Raw genomic sequence first — 14070 nt, forward strand, 5'->3', positions numbered from 1 at the left:
GAAGTAGAAGCGCACTCAGCTTTCGCTTTCGCTTTCACCTTTCGGCCAAACACAAAACCAGGACCAAAACCAAAACCAAATCTGGCCCAGTTCGCGGCTGCTATGCAATTAAGCCACGCAATCAGAATGCAAGATGAAGGCTCTGCAAACAATTGAATTCGGAAGCCAGATGCGGATGCGGATGCGGATGGGACAGGCAGTGATGGGAAGAGATCCTTGGAGAAAGTTGAGATTCCAAGAAAAATTAAAATATATATGCTCTAGAGCTGCAAGCTCAAAACTGCAATTTTATTCACCCACTAATAATAGTAATTATTTACTTTTGATGAGTACAATTACTGTGCCTGAGTCTTAGTAAGTGTGTTTCTTGCATCCTAATTTCAAACTCAAATTCGAATGAATAACAAAGGAGCACTAAACACCAGGAATAGTGCTCCTGGAAACCACTATCACTGGGAGCCCGGCCCGGATTCGGAAGCCAGCAGAAGCGTCGAGTTGCAAGGTGGCCCAAATGCCGACGAAATGGCGGCCACAAGCTGCAAAGCCAACATGGCAGCTGACATCTGTCAGAAGCTGTTATTCCGCTGCACTTTTAGGTGCCTCTGGGCGCCGACAGTGGCAGTGGCAGTGGGGCATCTGTGCATCTGTGCGTCTGTGCTCCCTATTCCGGCCGCACTTTGTTTGCCGAGCCCGGCTGAGCACTCACAATGGAGCACCCGGAGCCAAATGGGAGCCACTAACGAGCAGGTCCATGTGGCGACGTCGATCGCGGGAATCAAGGCCTTTGTGGCAACAGAATGGTGGCGAAGTGGTTTCTCTAAATATTTGCACCTCGACCGCCTCGTTAGTTTCTTACTCAATGTCCCCTCATATATCCTTAAAATAAATAATATTATATATATAACTTGGAATTGCAAATGTTGCTTTCTTCTTTGCTTAATGTTAAAATATAAAATGAGAACTTTAGTCGACTTTCAGGTGGCTGTTCGACTAAAACGCGTGTCGAATGAAGCAATTGCAATTTCACATTCAGGCTTATATTCTGAATCATTTCTTTCTGTTGAATTATTAAGAATTTTTGTTCACTCTGAATGGTTGTTCACTATGAGAGCACACTCATCTGCATTTGGTAGGCGAGAAAATCAAATATTTCCTCAGAAATTAAAGTAACTAACTTCAGTTGCGGTGGCATTTCTTTTGCTGACGCACATCACTCATCCGATGGAGATCCTTGATGACTTCGAAGTCCCCGAGGAAATAACCACACTACATGCTAATAAGGATGTTCTTGGTTCTGTGAGTCTGAAGCGCATCGAGGGGAGAACTCGACAAAGGAACTCACTTTCGTTTGTGGGAAAAAACAGGACGGGCAAAATGATCGAAAACTATTGCTGCTTCTGGATATACCAGGCCCATCCACCCATTCCGCACACCTGGAAACACATGGCCGAGTATCCTTTCGACTTTCAGTTCAATGGAGAGTTTGTGCGGAACCAACGACACAATGAAGTCGAAGTTCCTGTAGCTGAGGAGGGCGATAAGGGCAGCCCAGTCATTTAAAACCTAGTTTGATAAAGATATATGTATGTTTCACCAAACAATCCAACACTTTGCTGAGGTGCTGTCCGTTTATCATGATATGGGTAATTATCTGTGGACCGGCCACACTTTCCCCCAGTTTCGTTGCATAATTATGGTGATTTATATTAAATTGATTTACCGAGTGTCCAGTTTCAAATCGTGTCAGCAAGTGTATCCAGCTATTTGAGCAAACAATTGATTGAAGGCACTGTGGCGATGCATTTAATTGGGCCCGAGGCACTCGACAGCTTAACTGAGGCCCCGAATCATAATTAACTTTGTCTGGCCTGCAAAACCTGACGGGGCCAAAGTTTCCTGAAAACTTGAGAAATTCGTTGGGCGACTCCAAAGAAAACCATGGCAAAGGGCGGCGCTTTTTGTGCCTAAAAGCCTGACAGCACATAATGGATTTGACACATTATAATCAGGTTTGCATAGTGTCCTTCGCCCTGCCAGTCACTCCCTCAGTCCCGCAGTCCCGCAGTCCCTCAGTCTCTCAGTCGGTCAGTTAGTCAGTCACTCAGTCACTGAGTCAACCGATCCCTCGAGCACTCCGGCAACTTGGCCGCTTTGACGTGCTCTGCTTATTTGGGCAGCCAGTTCTTGTAGTTGGCTCAAGTCGTGCACAACAAGAAAATGTCAATAAGTAAGCAAGTGTATGTTTTATATTTCTCAAAATTACATATTTTGGGCACCAAAAATTGGTACCATTCTTATTGGTATAGAAAATAAGAAAACTATCTTGTATCAAACATAAATATGAAGTCAATAAAACCACTATCTTAATGTGAGTTGTTATATATTTAATTCGGGATTTTAGTTTATGTAGTGTTTTTGATAAACAGATAAAGTAAGACACACCGAGTTACTTGACATTTTCTTGATCTTTATGATCAGTAGGACATATGGCTTAATTTAACGACAAGCACAGGATTTTCGCAGTGCACTAGTTGCCCATCATCGCAGTGCCGAGAAGTTTGATAAATAAGCAAGCCGGGCCCATGTCTGGGCATTTACTTAGTTAATTAAATTCAACTTCTTCGACCGGGGGAAATGACAGCGGAGGGGAGCGAGGGAGGGCAAGTGAAGCGCTGCAGGGCGAGGAGGTGGAGGTGGAGGTGGAGGAGGAGGAGCAGGAGGTGCCCCCAAGTTTTCCATGCTTCCTGGCAGAAGTTTGGCCGTCGTATTTGTTCATATCATAGGTATGTAAATATATCCTGGACGGGAGCCTCGATGTTTGCTTTTAATTTCGCCAGTTCCCTAGCCTCTGTTTTTGCATTTGCTTTTTAATGTGTCCGGATGATTAGAGCGGCGGCATCCTGACCGGACCCCGCCAATCCTGACCAGCTTCGACCACTGGCTACCATCTACTTTTAACTGGCTACTTGCATGACTCAGATTACTCAGATGGCTTGGATGATGTGGCCCGGCAATTTCCTGCTCCAATGACTAATGGAAATGGTGAAAAGATTTGAATTTACCGCACTGGGAGACAAGCGCACACAAAAGACTCCTTCCTTTCGGTCTCGTCAAGGATCTTATATCCCTACATCCATCCAGCTAGCCAAATAAATGGCTCTGCAGGGTGGGGAAGTGGGTCTTATGCAAGCAAATAATTTGGATTTAAATCGATTTAAGATGGAAACGAATGAGTGTACGCACGCATTGCAAAAGTGTTTTATGCAAATGCAAATGCACATATGGATTATTTTCGCAGAGAAAACATTTGGAAAGAATATACGCATTTGAATTGAATTTTCCCATTCAAGTGATATGCTCAGACTTTAGTTGTTGAATTAAATGTAGCCACTGTAGCCACATACCATCTTAGTTATTATAGTTTTATTTAATCTTTATAGAAATATATATTTGTGTTTTAACTTAAATTCAAATTTGAATTTATACATGTACTAAAAGATCTAAAACAATCGATAGCTTCAAATGGATCATCGAGGTGAGTCTGCCACCAAAAGGTGCGCGCCCCTGCTACTCCCCATCGGAGTTCTAAACCACTGAGCGATCGATCAGCTGCTCAGCACAGCTGATTTAGTTCGCGCGCTTTTCTTGCAGAAATCGTTGTGAAATTTTGTTTTGTTTATGTCGCAAAGTTTGTCGGACTATTTATAAAACAAATAAAAGTGATAAGTGCACTTCGAGATGTCTATTCTGCTGGCGGACATCGACGCCACGTGCGCGGCCTTGGGTTACAGTGATGGCCAGAAATATCAAGCTGAACCTGATGCCGCCGAGGGACTCAAGGTATTCCGCCTCTTTATTCAGTTAAAACGACTTAAATACTAAGTACGCTTTGCATGCAGCACCTGATTTGGATACTGCGTCGGGACCTGGACAACCACGAGTATCGCCGCCACTTGGGCCGCTCCAAGGTGCTCCAAACGGACCTGGTTTACATGCTGCCGGACTACGTGCATCAGGAGGAGCTGTCCGATCTGCTGATCCGCCTGCTGGTCATCCTGACCAATCCCACGCTGCTGCTCTACAGGGAGGGTGCACCGAGGGACAACCATGGCCGGAAGGTGTTCATGGAGCTCATCGACATCCTGCAGGGCTACAAAGCAGCCTTCGCCAAGGACAAAGTGTGGAGCGCCCTCTTCGAGAAGCTGAAGCAGGCCTTGGAAATAGTGAGTTTCGAGTTCCGTAGCTCTACATTAGTACATACAGTAGATCCTTCGATATTTTGCGACTGGAAGCACGTAGAAAACAAAGCGACACAACATGCCACAAATATTCAATTCGGATGACAAGCGAAAGCCAAAGAGTTCCAACGGAGGCGGTGGCGACGGAGAGGAGCCCTGGATGGACAAGTACACCTACTACGTTTGCATGGTGTGCATGCAAACGGCCGAGTCGCCGAGGGTGAGCTTCTGCGGCCACCACTTCTGCGCCAAGTGCATTTGCAACTGGATCAAGACGCAGGAATACCGCGCCAAGTGCCCCTACTGCCAGTCCCTGATCGGCGAGAACACCCTCATCACCATACGCAATACGCACCATACGAACACGGTGGAGAGCTCCAGTTCATGCAGATCCCTTGGCGAGCACCGCCTGATGCGCATGCGCAGCGACTACATCAGCGAACAGATCATTCTACCGGAGGCCGTCATGTTCACACGAGGCCACATCAAGTATCCGGCGGATCCTATGCCACGGATCAAGCCCCTGGCGCCCCAGATGCTCCAGCAGTGGTCGCGTCTTCCCATTGAGCGCCAGTTCGTCACCCCCTCGCTGCACCAGCGCTTCATTACCTTCGCCCTCTTTCTGCTCTTGCTTGCCATGTACCAGCACATGGCACGTGTACCTGCCTAAGCTCGTTGATGCTGATCTCGTAATTTGCTAACCAGTCAGTTGTTTGAATTGAGAGACGCCTGTCCGATTCTGGTGCCTAATTATTCCCGTCTGTGATGCCTCAGTGAGATGTAGCAGCCAGAAATCTCCTTTTACCAACACACTCCTTTTGATTTTTGAGTTCAGTTTGAAATTCAGTTTTTATTTGCTATCTCAACTGGTACCTGCAATCCAATTGTGTAAGCTGTGCCACCTCACACGTAAATAAACTTCTCTTCCGTGTGCACCCACCACGCATAATTATTTTGACTTATCACAGGCTTGATAGCCATCCCCAAGCTACTTTCCATGCCCACAAACTGATCCACCCCGTGGATGGGGCTCCTATTCTAAAGCCCGGGCAATTATCGTTCGGGCATTTGCGCAACTATTCCTGTAATCCCTTTAATCTATGTATTAATGGGCAAGCGGGTACGCAAAACTTTTAATGGCCCTTGCAGCTGGCAGCAGTCAAGTTTTCGTGGGGAGAGAGAATGTTTTTCACATTGCCCAACCCACTTGAAGTTTGTTTTGACCAGCTCTGGCTTTATGACTGAACTCGTCCGCTTTGTGGGTTCATAACTAATTTGAACTTCATATCTGCTCGCTTTTATCTTCTTTATTTGTTCCTTGCACCCATTTCCCCTTTCCCATTTACCATTTCCCTTTATCCTTTATTCCCTCAACTTGACTCAACTGCTGGCCAACGAGATCTAAAGATGGAATTTCATTTAAAATATCTCACAATATGAAATCAAATCTCCAAAGGGTTCCACTCACTTGCTTTCAGCTTTCCCCTTACAGCGCCAGGAAAACCGCAACAAGTCGATTTAATCAACACCCACGACAAGTTGGCGGTTGGGCAGGAAGCAGGTTTCACTGGGGTGCCAATGGCTACAAGGCACCTTCGAATCAAACGCGTCACAGTTGGGAAAAGGAATTTGATTCCGGCCTAGACGAATTCTCAATTCTCAATTCTCAAAAAAATCTGTCCGCACCATGCGGCAAAAAAGCTAAGCGAAACTGTATGGAATTGCACCAACATCGGTGGGTCGAGACATTGTTCAAACCACAAAGGCAAAAGCCCAGCAACAATGATTGCCAATCGTTGGCAGTCTGCGTTTTTCAAATGCTTTCAATTGCTGCTTGTTGGGAAAAAACGTTGCAGAACAATGACCGATCCTAGGATGCTCTTGAGAGTATTACAATTTCATTTATGACAGTGGTTTAGGTGTTTGATCATTCCAGCTGTAGAAGTAAATTTAATACGTTTTACACAATTAGTAAGATTCGGTTCATGATGTGATACAACTTCAAGGGTTCAGAGATTGCTTCTATTTTTTATGACTTTAAGGGTATTACCGAAACTTCTTTGCTCCAGAGTGAAATAATCGGCAAGTACCCAGCAAATAAAAAAGGATTTCCTGATTTGTGTGTGTGCAATTTATGGATGAGCTCCGTCTGGATTGCCATAAATTCGTAATTGAAAATTTCCATTGAAGAGAAAGTTTTGCTGTTTGTTTGTTTGTGACTCAAACTAGTTTTTTCAACGGGCTGACCCAAACTGAAACACCAGGTTGATGATCCCAACAATTATCATAAGTTAAGTCCTGGCAACCGGAGAACCGGAAGGTAAGAACGTAAATCTCAAAGATGAGAGAGCGAAACCATCCGCCAAAGTTCCTAGTCTCCACCACCAGCAGCAGCAGCACCACCATCACCACCATCACCATCCATCGCCCATCACAACGAAATAAATTCATTTAAAGCCGATTGAATCGACATTCATAACACTCCGGGGAGCAATTGCAAAGGATTTTCATGGCGCTGCGTTGCCAAAGAGTCGCCCGAGGATTTCTTTACATTTCCATTTTTTAGGGAGCGCTTTTCCTTTTATTTGTGCCGTTTTCCTCGGTTTTCCTCGGTTTCCCCACTTTTTTTTGCCTCCTTGGTTAGGTTAAATGCACGCGAATTTCTATATGGACGCTGTCTATTTGTTCTTGTTGCTGTGTGGCTGTTGTCGTTGATAATGAATGTGTACGAGGATTTTTCCGCTTTTGCCGTCGGCGGATCCGTCCTTCCTCCGGGTGCGTGGTGCACTCAAAAATGTTTTTTTCTTAATTAGCAAGGCTTTATGTATATTTCGTTTTGGTAACTAAAAAGTGAAGGTGTTTATGAATGGAAAAGTAAATGTGTTATCTTGACTGCTCTTAGTGATTTTACGAGAGTAACTCCATGGGTTTAGATAAAAATTGTATAATTCTGGGCATGAAATTGTTTTCAGTGCACTGTTGCTGCTGACTTTTTATGCTTTACTTCTTTATTTGCGTCGCACCGACTTACACGCTTTGATGTATGCGCGGCGAGCAGCCAAGTGGACAGGCGCAGGAGCAGGAGCAGGAGCTGGAGCAGGAGGAGCTAGTGCCCCTCCTCCGCTTGCTCCGCTGCGGAGGAAAGCTTTCAGTTTTGAATGAGCCGTGGTGTTGTTGTTGTTTTTGTTGCGTAGGGAAACCAAAAACGGAAGTCATTATTAACTTTGCCTTTGAGATGGGCTCTCGGGGTCCTGAGGTCTGGAGCCCCGAGTTCCTGGCACATGCCTGGATGTGGGTGTGCATGTTGGTGTGGATGTGAATGTGGGTGTGAGAGTGGAAGTGGGTGTCCATGTCGGGTCGGAGGAGTCACAGCTGGCTTGTAGGCACAAAAGCCGCATTAGTTGTATTTATTTTTAAGCTCACAGCAGCAACTGTAATGTCCTGCTGCGCCCAACCCTAACCATGGAGCCCATCCGCCCTTCCGACTATCCGACCATCCGCCCATCCAGTCAGCCACCCAGGCACTTCCCCTTATCGCCCGCACCCTGGCCAAATTGATTTCAACTTGACTTTGTTGTGGTCCCATCGCTTGTCTTGGCCCGAGTCGGGGCTTCCGTTTTACAGTCGAGCTACATAAATTTGCAATTTAATTTAATTTAATTTCATTTGATTATTTTAACTTGACTCGCGGGATTTGGCGCTTAGATTTTTACACTGGGATTTGCTGCGGCATTTTATGGCGCTGATTTCTAATGCCATGCTCTGGCTTTCCTTCCAGGCATTTGCGATTCGCAGCGAGGAGCAGAATCTTCTGATTGAGCGCATCCTGGTGCTGGTGCGGAATGTCCTGCAAGTGCCGGCGAATCCGGAGGCCGAGTGCCGGGCGGACAACGATGCCAGTCTGCACGACCAGGTCATTTGGGCGCTGCACCAAACTGGAATGCTGGACCTGGTCTTGTTTGTCATCTCCTCGCCGGATGAGGAGCAGTTCCATCTGCACGGGCTGGAAATTGTGTGCCTGCTTTTCAGGGAACAGGTATGCTAATAAACAAATATGTATTAAAGTAACAATAAATACCGTGTAATGCGATTTCAGAGTGCCGAATCCCTGGCGGACGCCTCCCTGCAGCGCAGCCTGAGCGAAAAGCAGCGGGACCAGCAGGAACTTCTGGCCGCACGGCGCCGGGAGCGTGCTCGTCGCCAGGCTCGTCCTCCACCCGGGCGACATTCGCGATTCGGCGGCACCTACGTCATCCGGAACATGAAGTCCGTCTCGGACAGAGATGTGATATGCCACCAGGCTCTGGAGCGCGTCTCATCGATCGATTTCGACCGCGAGAAGCAGCAGCAGAAGCGCTCCCACCGTCACATCCAGGAGGAGGCGCAGGTGACCCGTCGCAGTGCGTTCACCGTGAGGTGAGTCCCGGTCTACTCGTATCCCACAGCCATATCCATTTGTCTGTGGCCACTTCCTGCACTTTGGTCGGTCCCGCTCCGGGCCTTGTTCGTATTGTCCTGGTGCTGCTATTGCTGCTGGCGGTGCTGGTGTGGCCATTAGCATCGGAATTGTTATGGCCACCAACCGAGCTACGGAGCCACATCCCAGCCATTGATTTTCGATTTTACGCTGCCAGGACAGCCGTATCCGAGAGATTGAACCGGAGCGAGTGAGCAGTCGAGCGAGAGAGCGTATAAAATAATATTCAATAATAAATGAAGCCATTTCCTTTTGGCCCTTTCTCCCGTTCTGCTTCCCAACCACCTCCTCCTCTGACGCTCCTCCACGCTCCACCCAGCAGCCTGTAATTCCTGCTGTTTTATAGAATCACACAAACGATATTGGCTGCTTGGGGCTTCCAGGCTCTCGGGTTCCGCCTGACTTGGCCGGGCTAAACAATATCTTGGCGCCGAGCGCCTCTGTCGCCGCTCCCCCTAATGGCCACCAGGTGCAGCTATTTTATGCTTCTCCGCTAACCAACAAACTACTTAAAGGATCTTCCTCCACGTCCGCAGGCCAGGAATCCCGGGCTGCCGCTATCCTGGCTTTCTTCAACAGTTACAGCAAATGCATTCGGTTCCGGTCTTCTTTTTGGCCACAAATATATATACCCTAGTTACCAACTAGGAGAATGAAACTATTTCCGTAAAAAGTAAGACATTAATGCATAAATGTCGGGTGAGCCACATAATGCTCAAGTCCTTACCACTCATTACAATGATTGATAGTCACGAATTGAACTTTACTTTACACCCGACATCTCCTCCCTATCGCTTCCGCAAGCCTAGAGCATTTGTAGTTCGTCTGGGAAGTTCTGGTTTCTGCCTCAATTTGTGGCGTGGAGCATAAAAACCGGTGCCGAGATAAAACTGCAGCAGCAACTTGGCGGCGCCATCGGCATTTTCTCCATCGCCATCGCCATTGCCATCGCCATCGGCATCGACTTTTGGGATCTCTGGCCGACGAGGCATGCAATTTTCAAGTAAAATCCTCAAAAGGTTTTTATCCGCTGCTGCGATTTGGAGCTGGCTGGCAAACATTTTTGCTTGTTAGTCGGCCCGGCCAGTGCTTGGCCTGGTTTATGGGACAAGACGCTTAGCCCCATAGTCCGTTGGCCAAATCTTTAGGCGCCCATAAATTGATGGAGCAGAACAAATGTGACCGGGGCGCCGCCGGTGTCCGTGATTAGACAACTCCGAATGTCCCATTCCGACCGCAAACGAATGGCCAAAGTCAGAGGACCAGGGCACGTAGGCGGAAAAGGCGAAAGTTCATCAATGTCACGTGCTGCAGCGCCGTGCTCCCCAACAATTTGTTAGCCAACCACAAGTGCATGCTGCACTAAGCCGACTAAGGGGGCTGGCCATTTTTTGCTCAGCCTTGCCTCCATTTTGGCATAAATTAATCCGCGTCGGCATCGATGCGTTGGATTTGTGTTTCGCCTGCTGGCAGAGATTGCTCCACGCTCGACAGGATTGGGTATGGGTGGTCCGCTTGGCTGGCAGCCTGGGTGGCTGGTTGGTTGGTGGGTTGGTTGGTTGGTTGGTTGGCTGGGTGCATCTTTTAGCCAGCTTTGCACAAATAAATTGGCCAGGCGAAATTTATTGCATCAGCGCTGCCAAATGCCGTTGCAGAGTTCGCATTTGTTATATAAACTGATAGAGGGCGTTCGCTTTCAATCAATATTATTGTGGTATAACCATTTTTCATGTCTCTTGGCCCCTTACCGCCCCTTCCCCAACAACCTGCGCCTTGAACATTTTAGCTTCTGGATTTCCCTCTCACATTTTTTCATTTTTTCATTTTTCGTACTTTTCCTGGCTTTTGCAGATTGTGCCTGCGCGAATACTGCATCGAGGTACTGCGCTCCGCTTACAACACGCTGGTGAGGCAGGTGCGTCGTGTGCTGGAACGCAACGCCGGATCTTCGAGTCACGATGACTCCTATCTATTGTGGGCCATACGATTTTTCATGGAGTTCAATCGTTTGAGTGGTCTACAATTGCAGTTAGTCAGGTGAGTGGCGTTCAATAGATCTGTGAACATTTATAGACCATCAAAGACTCGCTTTATTTTAACCAACTTCTTATGTATGTTATATATTTTTAATATTATATTACGAAGACGTAAGCCTCATTCTTAGTATCTCTGACATATGATTTCCGTTTGGCAACGTCATTGCGAAAGAGATTTCTGGAAAGTGTTCGACTTGCCCCAGATACTCAGCTGGATGCCGCCTAACGTGTTCAAATTAATTGGCAGCAAGTTTCAAAGCATATGCTCGTACAGACGAGTTTTCACAAGTGATATGATGATGATGCTGAGGCTGATGATGCTGATGAATGAGCTCCGCTTTCAGTGGCTCCACGAAGCGCTGACCTCGTCCTCCGGCCAAGTCAGCAGTCAGCAGATATGCAAATCTCCGGCGCACAAGCTACACTTCCAAACCGCCTCCATCAAGGCTTTTAATCAAATTACTTCGCAACACTCTTCAGATGAAGGAAATTCGCCTGAACTTTTATTTCGGTGGCCACTCCCAATTGGAACATTTTCCCTCACCCTGATAATGAAATTTAAAACGCAGCGGCTGTGCGTAAACCGTGAGAAGTTCAACAAGTGCCTTACCTTTTAAATTATTTGGTAACAAGTGTGAACCATTTATTCACATGGATGAAAGTTACAATTGCATCTAACTACGATTGTCAGTAGGATTGTATAACTAAACTAGTAGAATACTTCTTACACTACTAGATTCTAGTTGATTCTTTAAAGTAAGCAATACTTTAAAATTCAATTTTCTTTTACTTGGTTATAGCTTCTTACTGCAACCGCTTCCGATAAACTTGAAATTGATTTCGTTGAAATGTTTTCGACAGCAAATAAGCTGCGAATACTTGTTTATCTGTCGAAAGGACAATCCATCATCTGAACCGATGAAGTGTGAAAAGTAGAGACCGCTTATAAGGGGTATTTTCACTGCTTTCCATTTGTTTTCTTTCATTTTCCTTCTTTTTTTGCAACAAAAGGGGCAAGTGCGCAGCAAATAAACTTTAGTACGATGACAATTTCCATTTTGCTCCTAGCACTTTGCACGAAAATGTTCAGGCAGGGTGTCAATGCGAAATCTAGAGCATTTTCCCAGCACTTTGCCAGCATTTCCCGCAAGAATTTTTCTGCGGTCACCACACAATTTGTGTGTCATTCCCTAGTGGCCTGGCATCAGCGTTTCGTCACCAGAGTTTTATTGCATTACTTTTTACGGGGGACTTTTTGGCGGGGGACAATAAGCACATGTACAAATCAAAGTCACGACGCCAATTGTTGACCCACCAAACTTGACCACTTTACAGCCACGGCGAGTTGCACTTCTGAGGGCAGAACCTCCCTCATAAAGTTCTTAGCCGAAGTTGTTAAGCTACACTGACTATACCGGTATGGTGATCTGTACACACTTGAAACAATATAGTTATGAACTGAAAACCATATATCATATACATATATATAATCATTGTATACTTATAAAGGAATAGAGTGGGAACCGTTCAGGCGGGTAGTAAATTGTAAGTAGGATGAAAATCCATGGTTATAGTAATAATAATTTGGAAATGTAATATTCCAGCAAGCTCTGTTGTTCAGTGTATAAGGCGCCCCTTGTCGGTATTTCTGGCGTTGTGTTGTTGTGTTGCTTTCATTCTTGTCCAGCATGCTGTTAATAAAATTTTGCGTTCTTTATGCTGTCATCCGGCTGACGTTGCTCCTCCTCCTCCTCCTGCTCCTCATGCTCCTCCTCCGGATGCGGATGTGGATCCGGCTCCTGCTCCGGCTTCAGCTCCAGCTCCTGCTCCGCTTTGGTCTCTTTCGCTGGCAGTGTGGTGGGAAATTTCTTTAAAATTGTTTTGGTTACTTTCAAATTAGTTTCTGAATGACAACAATGAAGCTTTGCAAAAATGTTGTCATTCCGTTGGCGCAAAGTTTTCCCAGACCAGTTTTTCCCCTTTTCCGCCGCTTGGCGACTCCCTCGCACTATTCTAAGTTGGTTGGCTGGTTGGTTCTTCAAACTGGAGCTCCGACTCCTGGAACTGCTGCTCCTACTGCTCCTGCTGCCTTATTCATTTTCAGCAGTGTCCCTGCTTTTCGCCTTTTATCAGACTTCTTCGTCTCATTTCTGCACTCATAGTACATACTCGCATACATATATAAAAAGCATCCTATGTACAATACTCGTATATACTCGCCGACCATAAAACTTTCTGTTTATTTCCTCAAATGCAATTTGACGCTGCCGCCGCACCGCCCCGAACTTTCTTTATCGTCTGCCATTTTCTACTGATTTTGCACTATATAAAGCATGGCATTGCTGTAATATATGGGCTTTCAGATGGGCAAACTTTTCCAGCAGCCAGCAAGCCGAAAAAAGTGAAATTGAGTTTGTCATTTTGTTTATGCGAGTACACGTACAAAGCATTGATACCGAAATCAATCGCTGAAGTCTGCGAATGCTCAGGAATTTGCAAAAACACACGGCTCACTTATAAGGCAACTATTCGATTGATGAAATCATTGCGGGCTACAATTACATAAAGTACAATCTTAAGAAACTTTTAAGTTTTTTCGTAGAGAATAAATATAATGCTTATGTGTATTTGCTTTCCAAAAGTGAGCAGGATATGCATGTAATATTTTTATACAACTAAGAATATTAAGAGGTGAAATGTTTTGGAGACCTTTGCCTAACTTGCATTATATTTTCCACTTGAACATTTCGTTTTTAGCCCATTTTATGTAAGTGCAGCCAGTTGAACCCCAAATCTCAATTAGTTTATTTGCTTTGCACAGTTTTTCGTCAAAAGTTTCTGCATCAATCAGTGTTTTTCCGTTTTGCCGTTTGTTCCCTTTGCCACATTATCGTGCTGCTGTTCATTGCACTTTTATTGATTTTATAATTTATTTATTTAGGTTCCTATTGCTGCTGCCGCCGCACATCTGTAATTAATTTGTTTTTAATGCCTCTTCAAGTGCTCTCGACGTTGTCGCAGAACTTTAATGGTGGTTGCCGCCGCCGCCGCCGTTGCGCTGCTAATTTAGCCCAAGTTGCAGGCAAATGCTGCAGCCACCGGAAGTGGGCGGCTGGCTCGGTAGGGCGTGGCCGGGCGGTGGGCGTGCCACTGGGTAACGTGCGGCATGTCAACGCCCAGTGGTCCCCGCATCCTTGGTGGGGAAAGGGAAGAGGACAGGCAAAACTTAGGCTGGCTGGCGCTCAATTCTAGCGCTACTTAAAAATTAATTTTGTTAATGAGTTTTTCGCTCTGGCAGTTGCAAGTGGCAGACGGCAAG

The 14070-nt window shown here is 46.0% G+C and overlaps 3 protein-coding genes across 3 annotated transcripts in view; all 3 read left to right on the forward strand.

Annotated features, from left to right (window-relative positions):
- The first annotated feature begins 1079 nt into the window (after positions 1–1079).
- Positions 1080–1738, forward strand: LOC122621414. The gene is made up of 2 exons (XM_043799265.1): positions 1080–1129; positions 1181–1738. Exons 1-2 carry the CDS (start codon positions 1105–1107, stop codon positions 1558–1560), a joined length of 405 nt encoding a protein of 134 aa, XP_043655200.1. The 5' UTR covers positions 1080–1104; the 3' UTR covers positions 1561–1738.
- A 1902-nt stretch (positions 1739–3640) lies between these two features.
- Positions 3641–14070, forward strand: part of LOC122618967 (protein timeless homolog) — a 75094-nt gene continuing 64664 nt past the window's right edge. The window contains exons 1-5 of the mRNA XM_043795566.1: positions 3641–3840; positions 3900–4223; positions 8017–8274; positions 8335–8654; positions 10567–10752. Coding sequence (XP_043651501.1) covers positions 3739–3840; positions 3900–4223; positions 8017–8274; positions 8335–8654; positions 10567–10752 — 1190 coding nt within the window. The 5' untranslated portion in view covers positions 3641–3738. The remainder of the gene's footprint in view (positions 3841–3899; positions 4224–8016; positions 8275–8334; positions 8655–10566; positions 10753–14070) is intronic.
- On the forward strand, positions 4230–5165 carry LOC122618971 (helicase-like transcription factor CHR27). Its single transcript, XM_043795573.1, has one exon. The coding sequence runs from the start codon at positions 4318–4320 to the stop codon at positions 4906–4908; it is 591 nt and encodes a 196-aa protein (XP_043651508.1). The 5' UTR covers positions 4230–4317; the 3' UTR covers positions 4909–5165.

This window comes from Drosophila teissieri, chromosome 3R (assembly GCF_016746235.2).
Source record: "Drosophila teissieri strain GT53w chromosome 3R, Prin_Dtei_1.1, whole genome shotgun sequence".
NCBI classification, from domain to species: domain Eukaryota; kingdom Metazoa; phylum Arthropoda; class Insecta; order Diptera; family Drosophilidae; genus Drosophila; species Drosophila teissieri.

Excerpts from the sequence above, each read along its gene's own strand:
- LOC122621414 (XM_043799265.1), top strand. The coding sequence starts at position 1,105 with ATGAGAGCACACTCATCTGCATTTG. Across the intron at positions 1,130-1,180 it reads AGCACACTCATCTGCATTTG|TTGCGGTGGCATTTCTTTTG; the intron begins GTAGGCGAGAAA and ends AACTAACTTCAG.
- LOC122618971 (XM_043795573.1), top strand. The coding sequence starts at position 4,318 with ATGCCACAAATATTCAATTCGGATGACAAGCGAAAGCCAAAGAGTTCC.